The 22,644-nt window shown below is 43.4% G+C and overlaps 1 protein-coding gene across 1 annotated transcript; it reads left to right on the top strand.

The window, feature by feature from the left end:
* Positions 1-9,468: 9,468 nt before the first annotated feature.
* SMIM32 (small integral membrane protein 32) lies at positions 9,469-13,189 on the top strand. Its single transcript, XM_074603806.1, has one exon. It carries the CDS (start codon positions 10,970-10,972, stop codon positions 11,288-11,290), a length of 321 nt encoding a protein of 106 aa, XP_074459907.1. The 5' UTR covers positions 9,469-10,969; the 3' UTR covers positions 11,291-13,189.
* The last annotated feature ends 9,455 nt before the right edge of the window (positions 13,190-22,644 follow it).

Below are 22,644 nucleotides of genomic sequence, written 5' to 3'. Positions count from 1 at the left end.
TTGTCCTATATTTAAAGACCCACCACTGAAATTAATATAATTTTACTAATTACCTGTCCCAGGCTTCCCCCTGTAGAAGCTGGAACAACTAATAGGTTTAGGAGTGGGTTTTTCCCCAATGACACAATGCACAGACAAGAAACGTTCTGCATCGGGGTACTAATGTTTTTGTCTTCTGCACCAAGTAAAGGCATGCATAAAGCAGGACTCCAACATCAAAAAGGTTTGTATTCCAGCACACTGAGGCCAAATCCTCTCTTATAGCCAACCCAGGAGTTTCGCAGAATTTGAATGACCAAATCAGAAATTCTATTAGAAGATGCTGGAAGAAAAAAAAAATAAATCTCTGACAAGCAGCTTGAGGGAGCTAAAAATTATTTCAGAAATTAATTGACTCAGAAGTAATCAGCAATACTACTTAGGCACTAGGTAAGCAATTATTTATTTTATAAAGTAAGAGCTCAAATGTATGTTAAAAGTGGAGGGCAGAATACTGGTAAGAAATATATGGGTTTTTTTCCTGCTAATCTTCTGTAACATTATCTGCAAAACACACCCAGACAGTACAAAGCTACCAGAGCCTTTCGAAGTCTTTTGTATATTCTTCCTCCACACATTCGAGATAGAGACATTAAAAGTTGAACAAATCATCAAAAGAAATGTATGTGCCTAAATTCCCTTCGTTTCAGTAATCTACAAATTTTCTGAGGATCTGAGTCCAGAGACAGCAGATGGTTGTTTTTTCTCAGATATTTAAGCACCTACACATGCAAATAGGTGCCCAGCGATATTTTCAAGCATGTCCAAACACTTTGCTCTCTAAATAACCATTAAAAATATTGACGCAACATTTTCATCCTACAAGGTTTTTCAAAAATATCAAAGGGAAAAATACTTCTATGGAAATTTGTCAGTAATTGAAGTGATGTGCACCTCCAGGCTGCAGAGTGGGTACCACATAGATCTGCGATATTGCAGCCCAAAGCGATACTAGGCAGGGCACAGCAATGACAGTGGAACAATCTGGCACTGGAAGAGTGAAAAACGCCAGTTAAAGCTAAATAAAAACTACCGTTGAATTTCTTTGTGTCACAACCACACAGTTATCACTGCCTGTGCACACAAGGCATCTGCGCTCCCAAGGTTCAACAGCCAAACATCTCCAGCCCTCCCTACTCTCCAGGATCCCCCTAAAATGGATGGGAATACAAAAAAACAAGACTTGGGAAGGCTGATTTTAAGAAATTCAGCTGAGATTTACTCTATAAACATTCAGCAGAGTCTCGAACCACAAAAAGAGAAGACCGAGGCAGCTCAGAGCGGAGCAGACCAGAAGTATAAACGCTAAACAAAATTACCAAGATTTATCCCCCTCTTTCTACGAACGTGGATTCTGTGTACTCTAACGCCAGCAGAGCTCTCTGTTAAAGCAAACAGCCTGTGCTGGGTTTTATTAAGGAGGAGTAGGGTGTTACTTTTTGGTTCTTATAAAGAATATATGTCAAGAAGAACGTACGATATGTTTTGTCCTAGAGGTGTTTTAAGGTTCCCAACACTTCAGTGAATTTGTTTACAGCGAAATACAAAGGAAGACCATCTTGGGGAACAATTAGAGAGTTTTAAAATGAAACAAAAAGTTACAAGGAAAAATCTCTTAACTATAATTCATAGTTTTGTCTCAAGGGAATTAACAGAATTTTATGGCTTTGATCTTCTAAAGAATGAGTTTCTTAACTTCATTAGTCACTTTGCTTAATTTTAAAAATGGATGCCACGAGAGATAAAACGCCAGCGTTTTAAAAGGGACAGTCCCTTCTGTATTTGTCAGAATTGCCCTACTGAAGTTCACGTCAGAAGTTCAGTTAAAGAGATTTTATGGCAGACAATTTGTTATAATTAATGAGCATTCATAATTAATGGCTGGCCTGATGTAGCCTTTGAGAAGGATCATAACCTTTTTCTTTAAGATCTCAACATAACGATTTCTCTTTATGATCGCACCATTTCTCTCTACTTAAAAATTTAGCAATGGGGTAAATGACAGCAAGAGTTAGATAATTCCACTATCAACCAAACTTAAAAGTCCTTTAGCTTACTGTTCTCGGAGACCGTACTAACTGTACTGATTATAAGGCATGAATTTTAATAACAATACCGTACTCCATTTCTCACCAGCATAGGTTCAGAACTAATTAAAATACAACAGGAATGTATTTGCTTCTATCTAGGCAAGGAACATGACTGAGAAACAACATCTTCCCGCACTGTCTCAAGAAGCAGCACTCGATAACACTGTTTTCCTCCGCAAAGTCAGGTGAAGTTTTGTTTTACTAAGAGGGGGGCATTAGTTGTAATAATTAGTTGTAATAACACTGTTAGAGATGTGAAAAAGATAATACTGTTAGCCTAAGTGATACTGCTTTTCAGGCTTTTCAAATTTATTTTCGTGAATTTACAGCAATGAAATTAAAGCCAATTTGTTTGCTCCATGAAAGAGCAGATGTTACAGAAGCAATAAGATTTTAGATTATTAAAATAACCCTTGTCACACACTGACAGATTTTCTTTCTAAGTGTATTCCAGAAGCATAAATTTCAGACCATCTTTGCTGAGGGCATTTGACAGCTTCCCTGGCTGGTGGCCGGTGACTCAGAATGAATGAAACACCTCTCCAAGGCTTCCCAAAGCAAGAGCTCTTCCAGCGTGGTGCGGTCCCATCCCATTTGGCAACCACAGGCAGCTACCTTGCTTTGACTAAAAATAATTAGTCTTAGGTAACGAGAGCCAAAGACACTGAGCCATCAGTGTTAATGAAGAGGGTGACGAGGACTTACAAGGTTAAGCCACACTAACAGGAGAACCAAGAAGATGAGTAAGAGTGGTTTCCCTTCCAGCAGATGTTGCCGGCCAGGCTTGTTGCTCGCAGATCTCTTTTCCCATTTCTGCCTGCCAACTGGGCTTTCCTCTTCCTCCTGGCGTATACAAACACACAAATAACCAAAAGCAAACCTTGCTTTCCATAAAGGCCTGACCAGTCACCTCCCACAGAAACAAGGAGAGGGTGCTCCGTGGTTTATAGGGAGCCTTAGAAATGTGGAACATGAAGAAAATTGACTGATTCAAGGCTGGGTCTGCTCCAGGCAGGGACATTGCATCGTCACTTATATAATTAAATGGAGCCTAAACGTAGAGCGCTGATAATATACATCAAGGCCTTCTCCAGGATTCAGACTCTGACACAGAAGAAGGAATAAACAGACACAGAAACCTGACGTACGGGTCTAAGCCTTTTTCCACCTTTTAGGGCAAATATGTTCAGTGAACAGAGCAAATCTTTCAGATCAGCTCTGCTGTAGGAATTGAAACTACAACTTTACCATTTTCTTGCACATCTGCAGGTGGTTTCGGAGAGCAGAAGAAGGGAAGAGGTTGTTTTTCTTAATAAAGGATTTAATCCAAAAAAACTGAAACAAATCCTTTTGTTCTGCCATCCGATAGATGACTTTAGTTTGGGAGACAAGGGTTCATCTGACGGAAACCTTGGCTCCGCTGAGGACTGACCATCCCTTGCTGTGGGCAGGCCACCCGCTTCCAGAGGTGCTCTGTGTGTTTTATAGAAGGTTTCTATCTTAACACCAAGAAGACCTTTGAGTTAAAAATAATAAGCAACAGGATCTGTTGAGTCAGGCTGTTATGAATGGCAAATTAGAAATTATAAAACTGTTTTTCTTTATCAAGCAGCACACAAACAATTAAACTCCCCAATTCCCTGACCCGCTGAGGAACACTGTGTTCAATTTTCCTTTAATTTTTTTGCAGTCATGGATGGAAACATGCCTTAAAGCAGTAGCCAGCCACACTCAGAGCCTGGTACTTCCCAAAACAAAGTTTATCTAAAACTCTGAAGTTTGTGCCCAATCTGAGAAGGGTGCTTATGCTGGTCTCTAATTTGATCTGCTGGTCCTACCTCCAAGGGCTTGCGAGTCAGCCCCCTTTATACGATCGTTGTTTCCCCGAACTAATGCTGCAAGCAGGCTGAGCTCACACCGAGACCAGTAATAAATAATCGACCTTGAGCAACACGACTGCTTTATTAACCCAGGTAAGCAGGGAGGCCCACACTCAGCAAACCCCAACGCCGCTGGGACACAAGGGCTGTGTTAGAGCAACGGGACCAAGATTTACCTTTCCAGAGAGTGTCCACACCTATCAAAATTTCAGCTCCATCCTTCCCAGGGTTCGGTTTCCTCTTCCACCCTGTTTTAAATGGTTCTTTAGTCTTTTTTACAGCATCAGAGCACCTTGCCATCTTCAGTAATTAATCCTCCGGACCCCTGCACGTAAGGAAGCATTATCAAGTCCGTTTTTCAAACTGGGAAGAGGGTTGCAAAATAGACACCTTGTGGCACAGAACCTGATCAGGGAGATACCCAGGCTTGGCATGTGTGCAGTGAGGCGGGGGTGTCCCTTGTCTGTAAAAGAAACTTCCATATATATATGTCCAGGGGGTCACCTAGCTTTAATAACTTACCCTTGTTAATTGGTGTTGACTCCCCTCAAAATTTACAATCGGTATTATGGACCTAAAAAAAAAAAAACCAAAAAAAACCAAACGCAAAATCAATAACCAGAGAAGAAAGAGGAACCCTGTCTGCCCAACCTGTCATCTGCTGCCTGATAGCCACAGCCGCAGCCGCCCATCACCGACAGACCATGCCCAGGCGCCTGCAAGAATGGAGGAAAAACTTCTGAGACCAGACAGGTGAGTGGTACCAGCGAGAAGCCATGAACAAAGACAGGCTCTGCTAATAAAAGAACACTGCGATGATCTGCGAAGCTTCCTGAACAGTCTTTGTCTCATCCCAAACACTTAATGCTGGCAAAATGAAGGTACGGAGAAGCAGGGCAATGCCAGAGGAAGAGGATTTCTAGCTGAGAGATCAACACTTCCTCAAAAGATGATGGGGAGACCCCGGCCCCTCCTGATCCGAATTCCCTACAATGAAGCTAATATTATGGTTAAACATGAAGCCTTACAGCATACCGGTGGGACAGGCAGGAGGAGGGTTATATATACAGGTGGGATGGGTTTTGTGCAGCAGCCTTGAGAAAGAGTCACTTTATTCCTTTTGAGAAAAGACATGGATCAGAGAGAGATGAAAAGCACTATTCCCCACAGCCTCCCCAAATCCGCTTCTGGTACCCGGAGAGTGTATTCGGGCTGGGAGAGACATTGCCTTTCGTATTGCAGGCTGGTAAGGGATTACTAGCACCAAAAGGAAAACATATTCAAAACTAAAACCTCGCAGTGAGTTGTAACACTTCATTCTTTCTTTTCTTAAATAGAATTCAACCCTCAATAATTGGGGTTAAACACGAGGAATACAGACAATGCCTCCGGCACATAGCCCTGTTAATGCACAGACCCCTTCTGGGACAGATCTCCCTGGGTAGCGACAGCCTGGAGCAGGAACCAGCCCCAGGGAGCACCGTCGCGCTGCAGAGACGGGACTGATACAGTCAGAAGGTGACAGGTCCAGGCAGCCCGCAGAGCAGCCGCGTCTGTCTGAGGACCGAGCGGACACACACCCGATGGCCCAGGAGAAGCCTTTCTGGTGCCCAGAGCTGGGCTGTCGCAGAGCCCAGCACAGCGTCTGCATCCCCGTTTGCACCCAGCTCAGCTCACAAACCAGTGCCTCGCGACTAGAAATCGATTCAAGTGTAAAGGAGGTACCAAAGACAACCTTTCTCTACAATTAGAACTTTTGCTTTTACTTACAAAGTACCCTCCTGCTTATGTTCTACATACATGGACATACTGATGCTGCATCCCCTGGAGCATCACTGGACACCCACCCACCCAACCCTGCCTGCGGGAAAACTCTTTCAAGTTGTGCTTTCCCTTCCGTGTGCACCAAGCAAGCTGTCACAAAGAGAAAATGTGAGGGGTTTTTTCAGGACACGGGGAATCCACTTATCTGCCACACAAGGACACCAACCTTTTTGCTATGGTGAAGCTCCTAGTGCTGCAAACTCCTTTGAAGCTCTACCGAGCTGCTGCAGTGTGTTGGAGCAGTGATGGGAGGGCAGGGAGGTTGGGATGCTGCCACCACTCACCGAACGGCCAGAGTTATTTCCCCACATCCACTTGAGCAATGGCAAAGCTTCCCTGGATGGCAGGAGGCGCAGGATGCTTGTTGCCCATCCTCCGGGTGGAGCATACCTTGGTGAATCACGATGCTCCTCACAACCCTGAGAAGAACAAAGGATTCGGATACAGCCTTGATAACACGCAGACAAGTTCCCTTTTTCACATACTTCTCTGAAAACTTTCTAAATGCTTCTGCTTCAGCTGGTGCAAACATACCCTGAGAAACCTACTGTTAGAAGTTAGTTTTAAATAGCACGCGCAAGCTCTTTTGAAACAAAATATTCTCAAGACGTCTTTTCACTTTGACCAATTTCTTCAGGCATCCAGCCCCATATGTAAGCACCAAAGGCAAGATCCACAGATTAGGTGTCTAGTGCTCAATTTTATGCCCCTGCATTTGAAAATATCGTCCTTAATATCTGATTCTCAGGCACCTGGAAGTAAGTATTTTCCATTGGAGTGATTAAAAAAGGAAGTAATCTCTGTATATTATTTTTATTTTATTTCCTTTATATGGTTTTAAGGCTGCTTTTACGCAGCACTGGGAAGTTACAGCCTGTGATTTGTTGCATTCTGGTCTGCTAATAGAAACATCCCCCTGACTGACGCTCACTCCTGAGAGCAGAAGGATCGTAACGCAGATTGTAAATGGTTGCATTACTAAGAAAGATAATGTTTCTTTCCACTTTCATTTCCCTCGGTTGATATTTATCGTGGTAGGGGTTGCGTAAGCATGTGAGAGAGAGAGATCATGCATTATTTACCAGTCTGGAAATGGGGAAAGGCTCCAGCCTTTCACAGCGCGGCTGCACCCCGACCGGTTCCCACCCGGTAAGATTTGCATGGTGTTTGGTGGTAGCTTGGCTGAAGGATCGTTAAAGCAAATACGATGGCCCTGCCAGCCCGGAGAGCAACTGCTGAGTGGTGCTGAGGGTCACAGGCTCAGTTTTCCCTTTTTTCTGCTCTGGATAGTTTATGCCACTATTTATTTCACACTAGGGCAAGACTCAGCTCAGGCCAGAACTGCCACCAAGTCACTGCCACTGTTGATAAATTCCTCGGGGTCAACTGGGGCTCCAGGAGGCTCCAGCATCTCCGAGATGAAATTTCTTGCTGTTGAACGTAGCTGGGGGAAGACATGTCCATAGGGAAGGGTGAGACCAGCGTAGGTGGAGAGCCTGTCCACCCCCGGGATTGTCCCCACGGTGCCACCATGGCTGACGATGCTGACCCAGCTTCCAAACGCGCCAGGAAGTTGCAACACTGAGAAGTTTATTATTGTTAAAGTCCAGCCAGTGTCAGAGACTCTGCGTTTGTCCTTGCAGCACCGCTGCCAGTGCACATTAAAAAAAAAAAACTAACGAAAACAAGTCGTTAAATGCTGGAAACCTTAAAAAAAAAATAAAACAAGCAACAAAAACAACAAAGCTACTGAATAAGAAATAAGTTAATGAGGAAAAATTACGAGGAACTGAAGACTTTAAATGCTCTTCCAAATTAAGGAGAACAAAGGGAAAGCATCAGCTCTTATTTTTGCAATTAAGGTATTATTTATGGTAATTTAGCTTTTTTAAGATTAAACCTGGATACAGTGCTGCAGAAAACACATCTGATTTAGTCCCAGGGCTTCTCATCAGTTTCTATCAGCCTCAGCCAGCCAAAAAGCAGGAGGAGTTTTGTGCGCTCCGGAGCCTGCGTGCACACGGGGCGCTGGTAAAACACCCAGAGGATTTATCCCAGCGCCGGGCGGTTGGACCGTGACGATTAGCAACGGTTCTCAACCCAAAGCGCTGGCACTGGAGCTGAACATCTGTATCTTCGGGGCAGAAAATACATCTTCCAAGAGCAAGAGATAATATTTTGTAGGAGTAAAAGGGAGAAAAAAAAAAAAAAAAAAAAACCAGATTCCGGCTCAGCGTGTGCCTGTGAACAGGGGTGGAAAGAGGAGGCTCAGAGGGGGCGCCCGTGTTTGCAGGGGAGAGACACGCAGCCACAGAAGGTCGTAGGGAGGCACTGACCTGGCAGAGCAAACAGCCCGTTTGTCCCCTCCCAGCAGTGAAGTGACTGTCCCATTGACAGGACCGTCCCATCCACCTCCAGGGACACCTCGGATGCCTCGGCGGGATGATCCCTGCAGGCTGGGGGGAAGGAGGGAGGTGCATGGCCCATGGCCACCAAGGAGCCACCCTGACAGAGCCCTTCCTTCCCCACCTCTGCCCAATTTGAGTCACCGAGCAGAGTGCCACAGGGCTAACAAAAACCACATTTCTCTGCAAGGACAAAATACACCCACAACGACAAAATTCACATGCATCCTCTATAGTGTTTTTCCCTCCTCCTGCACAGTCGGTAACATTTGCAGAGAAGCTGTTTATAACAAACTTTTTGCTCAAGTATGCGAAACGTTAAGACTGTCCACACTATTTATAGGACTCGGCCCCCAGATGCCTCCCTGCTTTTCCTACAGACTAATAAAAACAATGCAGTAAATAAATAAAAAAGGACGCAAACTCTGGTTAAACTCAAAAACAGTTCAGGGAAGAGGGAGACGAAGACGGGATGGTCCTGGGAAGACATCCAGCCTACCAGACTTCCATGCCGTGCTGCTGCTGCTCACAAACTCTCTGATTTCATGAAGACGTGGTAGGTAAAACAGTTGCAAACTATATTAGCTTTTTTTATGACTCTGTTGATTTTTCCAGCCCCTGTGCTGGCTGCCTGCCTCGGCGTCCTGTTCTTTGAACCTGCACAGAGTAAATAGGTGTAACTACCATGGCTCTGTGGGCAGGAGATGTGTCCCCAGGAGGAACAGGGTACAGGCAGGGAAAGACCCCCCCATCCATCCTGGATCAGTGCGTGGAAGAGTCAGGTCAATTGGGCTGAAAAATGGGCAAGAAGGGAGGGAGGGAAAAAGAGAGAGAGAAACAAAAAAAATCAGGAAAGCCCTTAGAGAAGATTTCCCTGGGAATGCAAAAGGTCCCCGAGACTTGTAGGTAAACACGCGGTTTTTCTGAGGAGAGACGCAGAAGGACGTGAACAAGGACGCGACAGCCTTCAACCGCCCCAGCAGAGCCGCTGGAGGCACAAGGGGTTTCACTGGAGCACCTGGAGCTTGGCAAGAGATCAGGAACACACTGACCAGGACCTCAGAAGGTGTTGCTCTCTAGCAGAGACTTCATTGTATTTTATTTAAATCTAACTGACCAGAAGATTTCTCCTCTCTTCATCCCCCCTCTCCCAGCAGAAACATTTCTTAGGCTAATTGAAACGTTTAACCACCCGGGACTGTTGGCTGCAATATCTCCTCATAAGCCGCTTTAAGCATTTGCTTGGATCAGCACACCCTGGGACTTGGAGAAGCTCTTTCCCCACTTTTCCTCTGCCCAGTTACCCAGTGCCCCTCTCTCTTCCTCGCTACTCTCGCCCCCGCCCTGGCTCTGCCCCCTGCCCCTTTCAAGTTGCGATGAGTTAAAAGAAAAGTATTAACGGCGCTTATCTGATGCATGGAAGCGAGAGGCTGAGACAGGGAGCTGGCAAGCAGCCAGCAGCTAATAGCAGCATAAAAGCAATTTGATGAAGGAAAAAAAAAAAAAGAAAAAAAATTAACATGCTAATTGTCAGGCTGGAGAGGGTGCTGGGGACCATAGGGAAGGAAGAAAGAAGAAAAAAAAATAAAAAGACATTTTCTGATTACTCTAAGATTTTAACAATAAAGGTCTGAGAAGAGAGAAAGGTTTTGAGGCAATTTTCTTCTTTTTGTCCCATTCTCTGCTGCCCTCCCCCAGCTCAGAAGCTCCAGCCGGAGCCTCAGGCACAAGATCTCTTCCTTTTTAGCATCGTGTCACTGCCAGATGCACCACGGGCTGCGGAGCCGGTCGGCACCACCACGCGCCTCTCCCCTTCCCACGGTGGCAAGTGATGCTGCGGTGGAGCTTCTGGCAGGGGGAAAAAGTCACATTTGACAGAACCCTGCACAGTCCCACCTCGCAGCTCGGCTGAACTGAGGGCAGAGAGGAGGTTTCCAAAGAACTGACCCCCCTCCCATTCACAGGGAGGCTTTTCTTTTTTTCCCAACGCAGGGAGGTGTTTCTTTTTTGGACAAAGGGATATAGGTCTATTTATTTATATTTTTTTAATTTATTTTTCTCAAAGCAATCGAAAGGAGTGCCTGGAATGCTCAAGCAGAAAGCTCAGCCTCTTAACGTGGGCTCCACAGCATGCTGTTAACTGGGATTAAGAAAGTCAACTAATGCTTCACTGCACCGGGATTTCAACAGCACGGAGCCTCCCGACAGCAAATTCAGCGGGATCTCAAAGCTGCAGCTGCCTCTCCCCACAGATGCCATTTAACCTCAGATTTGTGCACATCCCACTTCTGAAAACCAGCTGGAAATCCATCGTGCCTTCCTTTCACGGCGAGTGAGCTCCCCTTCTGCCCGGCTGCCAGCTCCGGAGCCTTTTCCCACGCAGGTGGAGCGGGGCTCCCAGCAGATGTCGGGGGCTCCCAGTCCGTCCCGCCTGACCAGCAGATGATCCAGCGCTTTTCCCCAAAAGAGTTGTGCTGGGGGAACGAGGGCCAGGACACGAGGTACCTATATCATTTTTGATTAATATTTGTGGGTGAATGCTGTAAATATGAGCCAAGAAGATTTAAAAGAAAGTCACTGAGCCGTGCAAGTGAATTAATTTGCTTTTAGACAAAATGCGGCTGGTTTTCAGCCTTTTACAAGCAGGAACATTATTCTTCTCCTATGCCAAAGACTGACTGCGTTTGCTCTCCTGCTTTACTTCAACTGTGGAGGAAATTTGAGCAAGAACATGTATAGTGAATTGCTAAATTCAACTAGTGCCACTGAAGCTCACCTCATCATTCAGACCAACACGCCCTACCTGAGCGGCACACCAAGACCCGTGAGCTCCTCCGCTTTTTACATGTCGACAGCCAGGGTGTTAAAAGAAGGGGAAATAAATAAGCCAGACCTGGTGACTTACATCATTCTGTTTTTCTTTCTGCTCTTGACTGTGACATTCATTGTGCTCTTCATAAACTGCCAGCTCAAAAATTCTTTTTTTGCTACTCTTCCTTACGACAGATCGCTCCGAGAAGCGAGGAGCCCGTGGAGGACACAAGCTGTCTGACACTAGCGAGCAACTATGTCTCACAGCAGTAGCAGGCACCAGAAACCCCGTGCAATAAGGCGTTATTGCCATGTGGCAGTGAATGGATGTGACCCTCTTTAAACAGGCGGCATCGCAGGAAAAGATTGCTGAAAAATATGCTGTATGCAAATCGGAATAGCTGTAAATAAAAAGCTCTGTTATGAACTGAAGAGAGAATGCTTTAGCAAATTTATCCAGTTTTGTGCAAAAAAAAAAAAATTGCCCCGTGATTCCAGATTAAGCTCTGTATGTATGCAAATGTCATCATCCACCCATTCAGTGTCCATACAAGGATATTTGCATTAACAACAGTCTCCGATTTGGGCATCTGGTGGAGCTTGTTACCCATGTTTATGAAACCATAGCATCAAGTGTAAAAAAACACGGTGTATTTACCTAACGGCTCCAAGCTGGGGGGATATGAGTTTATTTTCCAGACCCATTTCTCTCAACTGCTGCTGAAGCTGCGCGGTAATGCAGCGGGAGTCCTGCCAGGCAGGAGGAGAAAACAGAAAATGTTTATTTAGACTTTTGATTGTGATTCTGTTGGGGGTGGTTTTGATGTTTTACTGCATCATCGAGCAGGTTTTAAGTTACCATTTATGTGAAACACTAAATACCTAAGGAATTTGTTTTCAACTTTCTTAAGCTACAAAGGACATTATCTGCCATGGCATGAAACTAAAATAATCAAGATGGGGAGAAGGAAGGAGAGAAAATAAATATCATTAATATATGTAAACTAATGAAAGGGGAGAGCGGAGTGCTCTGAGTTCAGCACACAAAGTAGACAACTTCTGAAAGCCATAAAACACAGTTTTATAGCAGTAGTTGCTTTAACAGACAATATCCCCACTCCTTGCTTTTTATAGAAATCTACAATTCGGAGCATTCTTTACCAATATGGCAACAGTTTGAGCCAACACTGATCCCTGGCAAAAACCACTGGTTTAAATTATTAGCTATCTGATTTTGTTCTGAAAGCTTCTGCTTGACTTTGTTAGCCGACATGCTATTTTAGAGATGCTGATTTTTAATAAACTTGCGGTTACGGCACAATTCCAAATCAAACTACGCAAACCCCAGAACCATATTTCTGTATCCCACAAACAGTGGGCAAAGGCCTTTTTGGTTTTTTTTTTTTTGGTTTGGTTTGAACGGCAGTAGCTCAACATACCACTGAACTGCAGCTATCCAGAAACAGAGTCCTAAGACCTATTTTTGCCCCGGTTTTCGCTAGTGGATCATCTATCAGATGCTGCGCCCCTAAATCCATCCTTAACATGCAGAGTACAGCAGGCGTGCTGTGTGTATATATGTACATAACTTATTTAATCCAAATGAAAAGATTTTACAACGCAGTTACACACATACAGGCTCGCACTCAAACACACAGACAAAATGTGTGTACATGGGAGCCTGTTTGCAAGCTTTTTTCTTTTTTTTTTTTTTTTAAACACAGAAATTGTACAGTTGATCACACTTCCATGTCATTGTCTTGGTTACCAAGAGCTTTTATTGTGCTCAAGTAAGTTAAACTACTACATAACAGGCTTAAATATTTTATTCCTTGATAGGTGGCCAATTTTTATCTCCTCTGAACCAAATTTCACTGGTGTAATTCCAAGTAATTACTCTAATGTAGAAAGCGAGAATGAATTCAAGTGTGTTCACCTCAGCCCTTTTTGAATAAATCAAGTTTTATCAAATCAGATATTTCTTATTTATTTTTAAGTAACAACAGCTTGTTTACAGCTATCAGCCACCATGAGTTTGCTCTAAGAACTTCTACCTCAGAACCTGATGAAGCATATGTTGCTTTGCACCCTCCTGTACTTTATTTAAATGTTCAGGAATAACGCTGCAATAATCCTATTTTTCTCCACAGCCTGATAGTTGGAATAATACCCCAAAAGAACCTGTCACGCTTAGAGTGCTAGCTGATTTTCTGGGAAAGCTTTTATGCATGCCCTGCGTTGCTCTCATCAATACCCAGAACCACTTCCATTCCAGAAGAAAGTTCTATTAACTCCATTATAACCCATATATGAAATGTATGTATAGAAAACATCTGATATATTGTCTTTCGTGAGGCCCAAAATTCAAGCTGACCATAAAATCCACTTCCCAACCACAGGGACACCAGTGGGCGTTTATTCACTTGCTGTAACTGGTTTATTAGGTGCATGACACATGTGGGGTCCCAAATGTATACTCCATCCCTTCCCCTCACCTTCTGCCAGGCGCGCTCCTGCCCAGATACAAACACACCATTCACCGTGACCTTATAGCAAAACCCACTTTCTCAATGTGCCTTTCAAAAAAGCCTCTCGACACCCACAGCCCAGCAGCAGCCTCCTGCCTGGTGGCTTCCCTTCGAGCCAGACTGGAGGTCGATACGCTACAACACGAAGGACAAGCGAAACACCAGAAATCTGGGACACAACGCTGTGAGAAGTGGGGAGGCCCCAGTTCAGAGAGGCTCTTAATTATTTGCTTTGCTTTCAAACGATGAGTAGCTCCCAGAACGCTCTGGAGAGCATCCATATGCTTAAAATACAGGGTTACGTGCTCTGCTGAATCAGGACCTGTGTGTTAAATAAGGTTTTAACTCTTCTTCCTCTGGGACAGGGAAACAACTCATCACTTCCACCTGGAAGCAGTGAGATCTTCCGCATCTGATGGCACCCTTCCAATGGATTATTATTATTATATTTCAGTCTATTGGCTTTAACGTCCTAGTCCATGGCTGGTTGTGAACCCAGCTGCCCAAGCTGTTGGCACAGACACTGCCCAGAGGGAGTTTGCCACAGCGCCGGTACTGAGTAGCCCAGGAAGAGCCTCCAGCACGATGCTCCTCTGCAAGAGCACCCCAAAACTGGGGGCTCACTGATCCCATTGCTCTGCCTGAACACCGGGTTTGTTAACATTTTGGGGACCCAGCAGAACTCATGTTTCTCTCATTTCCTACCTGTAGGTGGGCTTTGATATGGGCATTCACCCTCCTGCATTTCCCTTTCCCCCAAGCAAAACCCAGGAGCTGAGCGTTTTCTACACCCCATGACACATGGCCATCACAACCGGTGCCTGGAAAGGATTCATCTGCAGGACTCGCGAGTCTGTCAAACTACACAGCAAGGCAAAAGGCAAAGAATAAATCCCAAAGCCTAAGTGTTTCACGTCTACTTGGGATGCTTCAGGCTGGTAAATGCCCTGGTGCCGCACGGCAAACCAGAAAGAAAGCTGCGTTGCATGATCACGCTCTCCAAACTGGTGTCAAACCACAAGAGACACAGCAATTTGTAACTGCACTTGCTCTAATGAGTTTTCTTCTAGTAGCATCTTCAAAAGAAATGAAAAGCCCTTATCCCAAGACACCACTTCAGAACAGGAATCACCAAGACGAAGGCTCCTCCGCAACTCAGCTTCCATTAAGAAAAGAAAGAGAAAAGGCTGAGGACTTAACGCCATTCGTGAGCACTAACAAGAGCCAGGGTTTAGTTACATTCCTCCTGAGTTTTTGCTGCCCTTCCAAACTTACAAAGGGGGATTTCAGAGAAGATCTGGAGGGGCTGAGGAGGGTTTGAGCCTCAGTTTCCTAGTGATGAGCAGCTGTCCCTGACACGTACACATCCGATCCCAACGGAGGTGTTTGGGCAAGAGGTTTGGTTCTGCTCGGCCAGCGCAGTGTCCCTCCCTGAACGCTGCTCTGCTCTGACCACGGTCCTCCTTCTCCTAAAGCTTTCGAGAGCAAGAAACATTATCTACCTGGTATTCGGAACATTTAGAACGCTGGCAGATACACCAGACTGAGAAGATGAAAGGAAGACACAGCTGGATTGTGTTCACAGCCCATTTGACTTCAGGAGGTTGTTTCTTCCAAGCCTTAGTTCACAGGACCCCAAGCAAATCCAGGAACTACAGGTATAAGCAAAGAGGTTTGGTTTAAATCCATTAATCAATACAGAAAGTCTCCTGGTCAAGTTACACACAGAGTCAAATCGTTGTAAGCTTTTTTCCTCCTCTCACTCTCATTTTTGCCCTCTTCGCAACAGGAAATTCCTCCTTCCAGAGCTGAGGATTTGCCCAGGCAATGCTTGTAGTAGCCCCGGTGAATAATCTCCATTGACATAACCTAAACTTGCACTTCCAGGTTTAATATAGTATATTTACCTCTAATTTCTTACAGGAAACTTACGGAAAATTCCTTCTATAAAGATCTTTTAGAGTGAGACCGTTCACCAGAGGTCTGAAGTCTCACAGATCTCAGGAAAACTAGTCTCCGTTTGGCTCTTACGGAAAAGACCTTATTTTGTCTATTTTGTGTTCTCTCTCAAATTCCTCCAATCCAGCTCTAAAGCCGGTATCACCCACACAGCTCAGAGCTTTCTCAAGAGCCTCATGAATTTGCTGAAAGCAATTTCTATATCTAAGAGACTTCAGAAAATGAGATTTCGCAGGGGCGACTGGATTACACAGCACCTCTTATTTAGTCCTGGAAATAACTGTGTTGTTTGCAATAGCAGATGTGCAACTTCAAAAAGAGAATGGAAAAAACTTATTTATAAAGAACAAAACTGCCCTTAGAACAAAAGAGCTGTTAGTTTTAAAAGCTGCTTTTTTTTCTTTTAATGTTTTAAAGAAAAAAGGAGGAGTTGGCATTTATCTTCCCTGTATTTCAAGATCCAAGACTATAACCCTGCTGCACTAACACCACTACCAACACTGGAGTGTGACAAGGAGTAAACCTGTCCCCTCTTGTTTAGTAAAGTCAATGAGCTAGAGGCAAAAAAAATGCAAAATACAATACCAAAGTCTGCAGGAAACGTTGCTGCCCTCCAACCTGGCAGTCTGGGTTCACCAAGGTGACAGCCTGCAAGGAGCAGGAACACAGAACGGCTGGAGAAGACCCAACAGCTTCCACAGCCCAGACCTCACTGCCCAAACCCCTCCCCTCCGTCTCCGTGGGAGCGAAGCAGCTTTGTAGGGTTTGTCTTGCTGGAAGGGCTTTAGTAACCAAGTAGACTTATTTCCGAACACGAGTTTGAATTTCATTTTCTTTTACAAGATTAAGACTGAAAAAATTGAGATTTCATGTTAATTTGCTCACGTGTGAAGAACTACCTATCATTTTGTCTTTATTAGGCTTTTACCATGCCATCGCCTGCAGCAGGTATGGGCACCGAAAGCATTTCCACGACACTTTTGCTGTTTCTGCAGCCACCACTCGCACTGGAGCGGCTGAGTCTCTGGTTTCGCAAAGCACCCCTTTGATGACAGCCAAAACCAACTCATACCTCAGGCCGGAGGCGGATGGGCTCCGGGTGACGTACAGCAACGCAGACGCCCCAGAGCACCCTCTGGACGCGTTGCCTTACTGCCTTCATCCCGCTTCTCTTCCCTCCAGTGTAGCAGCAGCCAGCACCATTCAAACGACAACAGAGAGTTAATCAATTAAATACAGAACTGATTGACCTGTCATAAGCCGACTTTGCAGCTGTAGCTGGTCTGGCTTGTTAGCAGTTTCCCCACGTACATTTAAGGGAAACATTGTGGCTAGCACAGCAAAAATTCTGGATAAAAGAGAATTTAACAACATGCTTCTCTTCACATGATTTTCTATAGATTTGTGTCTTCATTTCTTGCACTGAAGTGAATACTTTTAGTGTTCTTCTAGAGCAGAGCTCCTTCCACAGAGCCCTTCACACAGAACTGCCTGCTGCAGGATCGCCCAACAGCAACCGCTTGCTCTCCGTCAGGTGTGACCGTCACGCTCAGAAAACAGGACACTGTTGTGATGCTGGCTTCTTGCCATCCCTAGTGGAGCAGATGATTACCACTCCAGCATGAACTTAAGGTAGTAATGAAAAAAAATATATATCTGTCTTGCCTGGCAAGATATCTCTGCTAGGATAGATTTCCTGCCTCCAGATTTTTGGAATGAACTTTTAAATTGGTTTTTTTTTTTTTTTTGCCATTTCAAATGTTACTGTTGTTGTTGGCTGCAATGTTTGCTCTAACTGGACCCCCCCCATATGCCCCACAACCACCAGCTGATGAAACTGCAGTCTCAGACTTACCTTTAGAAGCGCATCGCAGGATTAAGAGAATCCCAAAACAGCCATTCCCTTGCGTTTGTACTCAACTAGAGCTAGAAAATATTGCTTAAATACTTCTAAACACACTTGAACATGTGGCCCCGTAAGGCAGTTAACAAGAACAAGGTTATCTTAAAATGATCTGATGCAAACTGACTGGAAATCGTAAAACAGTGAAGCACATATCACACAGATATTATATGTGTTCGTGCTCAAGCTAAGTTGACTTTTATGAAGGCTTGTTCACTCTTTTTAAGGTGAACGTGCCCCAAGAACTCCATCAGCCAGAGGATTCTTATTCAGAATCTTGAGGTCGAGCCCTTTGACTGTGCTGGACTTCAGAGACCTCTCAGGATGGTTTTAGAGGAAAACGCTAAATACTAATATACTAAATATAGAAACACAGGACAAAGCCAGACCACATGTTTTAGTCTTCCTGCAACAAACAGCTAGGACATACTCAGTGCACAACATGCCGTTTTCCCCAGCATGTCTGAAAGCCTGGGCACACAGTCCCCTTCACCTGGGCAGGGGACACCACTCAAGGTAGGAGGTAAAAGGGACAGAGACTTCAAAATGATGTTTCTTATCAGGCTAAAGGAGCCTTCTTCCAACTTGCAGGAGCTGGAAAGTCATGGAAAAGAACAACGGAACCAAACATCTGGGAGAAGCAGGAAGACATCAGGACTCAGAGTATTGTCCTTCCAGTGGCTTTGGTGATGGTTTTATGCTGTGAGGATTAACAGTTGGGGTTTTTTTGCCCGCCCCCCCCCCCCCCAATTTGGTTTCTACTTTTGCTGTTGCCACAGCATGACAGGAATTCTGGGGACAGATGCTAGACAGTCTGCACAAATCTCGTACCCCCACTCTATAGCTTGCGTAGGCATCGTTTTTCAGTCTAGGTAAGCTACTTTCCAGCATGCAGCTTTCTTCTGCTTCGCTATTAAATTTGTGAGCGGTTGGAGTGAGAATTCACACTACAGAACTCCAGTCAACCATCTTTGCTGCGCCTGTATGACAAAAATGCAGAGGATGACATTTCTTTACTTCAAAGTTTATACACAGACATCCAACACTAAGGGGAATGATTATTTGTCTTGAATGGTACCAACCCAAAGTGCTAATGCTGGCTGACTACCAAACCCTCATCAGCATAAGCCAATTCTCTCTCCAATACTAATTGAGCATTAAGATCCCAAAGTATCTAAAAACATTTACATATAACTGAGTGGCTGACAATTCACAGATACTTTGGGACTTTTTACAAATGCCTCAGCGCACACAGAAGATAGCTTGCTCTGCATCCTAAATCAGAAGATTAACAGTGCTTAAGTTTTAAAAGGAATCTAGAGACAGTATCATCACTGAGTGCAGTCCAATGATTTTTTTAATGCTAGCAGTGTCTGGAAAACAGGCACTCTAAATCACATAGGCCAAAATACTGCATTTGGCAAGTTAAATGGAATCTGCATTTCCACCAAGTGCTTACTTCGGGAAAGCTATTTGGAAAAGCCTGATTCACGTGCACTGACTTGACGCTGCAATCACCAGTGTCCTCTGACCAGAGTATCTATAGTAAAAGTAATTTCCTAAGTTCTCCTAACTTCTAGGAAACAGTTTTTCTAGATGAGTAGGATTTCTTGGGATGGTGTCAGAGAAGGCACAGTCCTTGGCTAGAAGAGGGCAGGGAGCACTCCAGGACAAGAAAGGCAGATTTCTCTTGGCACAGGATACAGTACACGCAAAGTTTAATCACTTTAAATGCCAGTGAGATATTTACTTTTTACGGAGCAGTGAACAGAAGTAGCCTCTGACTCATTTAACACACAATGCAGGTTGGAGGAGGGGGTGGAAGAGGTGTGTTTTGCCCAAAGCTTTTTTTTTTTTCTTCTGAAAAAACCCTATAAATGAACAATTTCACAGGTTACTTTGGCTAGCTACTCAGAGATATAACTATCAATGGTTACTACACCTCTAACTTCCCCCAAGAGAGAAAGACTCAAGAAAAACTCTTCAGTTCTAGAAAATAATGATTTAAAACTTTTAATAAGCAAGATTTTTGTTTGCTTGTTTGTTTTTTACTTGTATAGAAAGCTACTAATACAAGTCCATATAAAGTTTCTGGAAAGACAAGAAGCCACCGCAACACTTAATGAGGAACGTTACTCGCAAATTAGACTATCATCTCAGCAACACTGTCACAGTAAGTCTTCTGGGAACTTCACATGGCAATCGTTGCTTTGGAAGTAGAAACATCAAAACAGTATCAGGAGATACATATAAAAAAAAATATTACCTGAGTTATTGGATCCTCCTTTGCATAGTGCAGTTACACATTCAGAGGAAAAAAACTATTATTATTGAGAAGATGAGAGAACTTCACAGAGCATTACTGCAAGGTGGCAGCCTGCTAGCCAAATTACATCCCAACGCAGGAAGCACAGATAAGATCAAGCGCTATCAACACTTTTGTTTCAGTTTTATACTAAAATAATTGGTCCTTTCTGTAGTTTTTATATGGATATCCCTGTGGAATTGGGATTCAGTATTTTTGTACTCATCTTGCCAAAAAAAGAGATTTCTTTTAATTTGTGCACACCACCAATTACTATTTCAACCTCTATTTCTGTAACATCTTGGTAAACAAGACAGAAGTTTTCTCCCCCTCAATCTTAAAATTAAGGCTAATAGTAAAAGAACAGCTCACTAAACTTCTCAATTTCCATTTTATTGGAACAGTACTCGAGTTTCAAGAGAGATTCGAACAGCCTTCATTTCAATGAAAAGGCCACCGGTCACCGGTTTAAAGCGCTACACATTCAGACATGGTGACGGTTGTTTAAAAAGGTTATGGTCTGCCACAATGGCAAACAAAGAAAAAACAAAAAAAAACCCAACAAAAAAACCAACCACCCCCAACACAATAATCAGAGTGTTGCTGAAGTCGTACAGATACGCGGTTTTTGTACTATTGATTTAAGAACTTTTATAAATACCAACAAATTGTTATAGTTTTGGCTGGCTGCATTCTACAACAAGAAAAAAGAACTCTTAAGTTAGTGAAACGATTTAGTCTCTGCTTCTGAGAACACTGCAGCTTTTGTGTTACCAAAAAGCTACAGAAAAGTATTTTTAAAATTACAAGATCACATTTGTGTAAGGAAGAATATGAACATGGTAAGGCATCAGCATATCGAGAGTTACAAGAACTCGTAAATCAACCTTTGTAAACAAATATTTGACACGTACTACGTTACGGATAAAGGAAATCAGAAAAATCTGTAGGTTTTTTTTTTTGTTTTGTTTATTGAAATATGAGCAGCAGTATGCAAAAAAATATCTTTAAAAACATAACATAGCAAAACCTAATAATTTTAAAATTAACAAAATAAAAAGATGTTTAGAGTTAAATGAAAAAACTCATCACTAGAACTGTGTTTCCTACAATGTAAACAAAAGCATAAAGGTTATGCTTGCAACAAACACAGAAGCAGGTTTATGGAGCAGCACAATAAAGCAACATTATGTTGTAATCTGATGGTTTGGTCTATTGATTTGAATTCAGAATGGGTTACCTTCCTAAACAGAAACTTCACAACTACAAAAAAAGTTAGCCGCATGTTTATCTTTTGAAGAAAAACATTTAGAAAATGTTTTGGTTTGGTTTGCCCCCTTTTTTTTTAAACCATCACCAGGAACACTTTGGGCAACTGAAACAGTATCTTGTAAAAAGTTATTATTTCAAACTACGCAGAAACCCTGACACATTTTAATGTTCTCTAAACTTACACTGCAAGAGTATCTGCCCGAGAATTGACAACTTTCACATTGTAATACTGCAGAGGGGGGGAAAAAAAAATCATAGCTTCAAGCAAAACCCAAAAGAATTCCAGTATTTTAAACAATTCTATACCGAATTGTAACACATGGGCTGTTTCATCATTCTTTTGATTAATGGGCTATTCTGTTAGATTTGTCTCTCATCGGTCAGTCATACTAGAAAGTTTTATTTTGGTCCTATACATACTATAACCCAATGTCATCCCTTCATGTACGACTACTTCATGCCTAATGCAATTAAATGAACGTAATACTTACACAAGGCACTGGATTGACTGCCAGCAAGACTGAAGTCCTCTAGGAGGAATATCCAAGCTACTATCTTATCTTAGTGACTATAAAAGCAAACCCAGAAAGAACTTCAGTATATGCCTGTCCTAGGCTCTTTGCTGGTATTGCCAAAGCTGTTAGTTAATGCTGTGGTTGATGCAAAGTAGAAAGATGCCCAAAGAGAAGAAAATACACTACAAAAGCCAAAACAGTTTTCACTGAAGAGTAACGTTCAGTCTAAGCTGGGCTACACCAGAAAGGCTCCATCTTCCACTACCACACTACTGGCTGATTCAATTTCTCCATCCCTCCATCTAGATCAAGAAGTGACTTATACACAAGCACGCTGCAACAGAAGCGGCACGCTCTGCTGTCGCTATACTTAAAAAAACATCATTAGGGACAAACACTGCACAGACCCAATCCATCCGTGCACCGAAATCTGAATTTTGTATCAGCAGCACAGATGAACTAAACATGATTAGGAACACCATGAACCAATAGCACACAAGATTTGCTAACTAGAAAGCTCTCAAAAGTCCTACTTAAAAGGAACAGAAAAGTAGAACATAGACAAATCTTACTGGGTCTGCTCCTGCAAGCCTACCCTGGCACAATCAGCAGTCACAAGGATATCCCCAGCACTGCATACATTACAGCTCAAGAATATGTACAAAAGCAGAAGAATGCCAGAGTACTTTAGTACTTAATGACAGCATCAGAAGTGGGTTAACTGGATATTATTGCAGAAATTATGGTTCAGTGCACGGGTAGCCAATCTAACCACAATCCTAGCACTAAGCACCAGCTCTGGCTCATGAACACCCACTTCAGCACCCATTCGTGAGTCATTTAGTTGGCCACATCTAAACATACAAGTGAACAGAGATGAAGCCAGGTGAAAAAGCATTTTGGACAAAGTAAAATCTTGTACCTACAACTGAGATCTTTCCTTAATACAATGTGCCATGACATTTATTATAAAAGCTAGTCAAGAAAAAAAAAATCCTGTAGTGTGAAATATGCATATTCAGCAACTCAACAAGTCAGGCCCAGGAAGAAGAAACTAGAAGCCTGATCCCGTGGCCAACTGACTTTGCATCTTATTTGATCAGAAGAACCATC

Source organism: Larus michahellis, chromosome 11 (assembly GCF_964199755.1).
Source record: "Larus michahellis chromosome 11, bLarMic1.1, whole genome shotgun sequence".
In the NCBI taxonomy this organism is placed as follows: domain Eukaryota; kingdom Metazoa; phylum Chordata; class Aves; order Charadriiformes; family Laridae; genus Larus; species Larus michahellis.
This window is presented reverse-complemented; position numbering and strand designations above follow the sequence as displayed.

What these genes read in the sequence shown, in the direction of transcription:
- SMIM32 (XM_074603806.1), top strand. Translation starts at nt 10,970, where the DNA reads ATGTATAGTGAATTGCTAAATTCAACTAGTGCCACTGAAGCTCACCTC.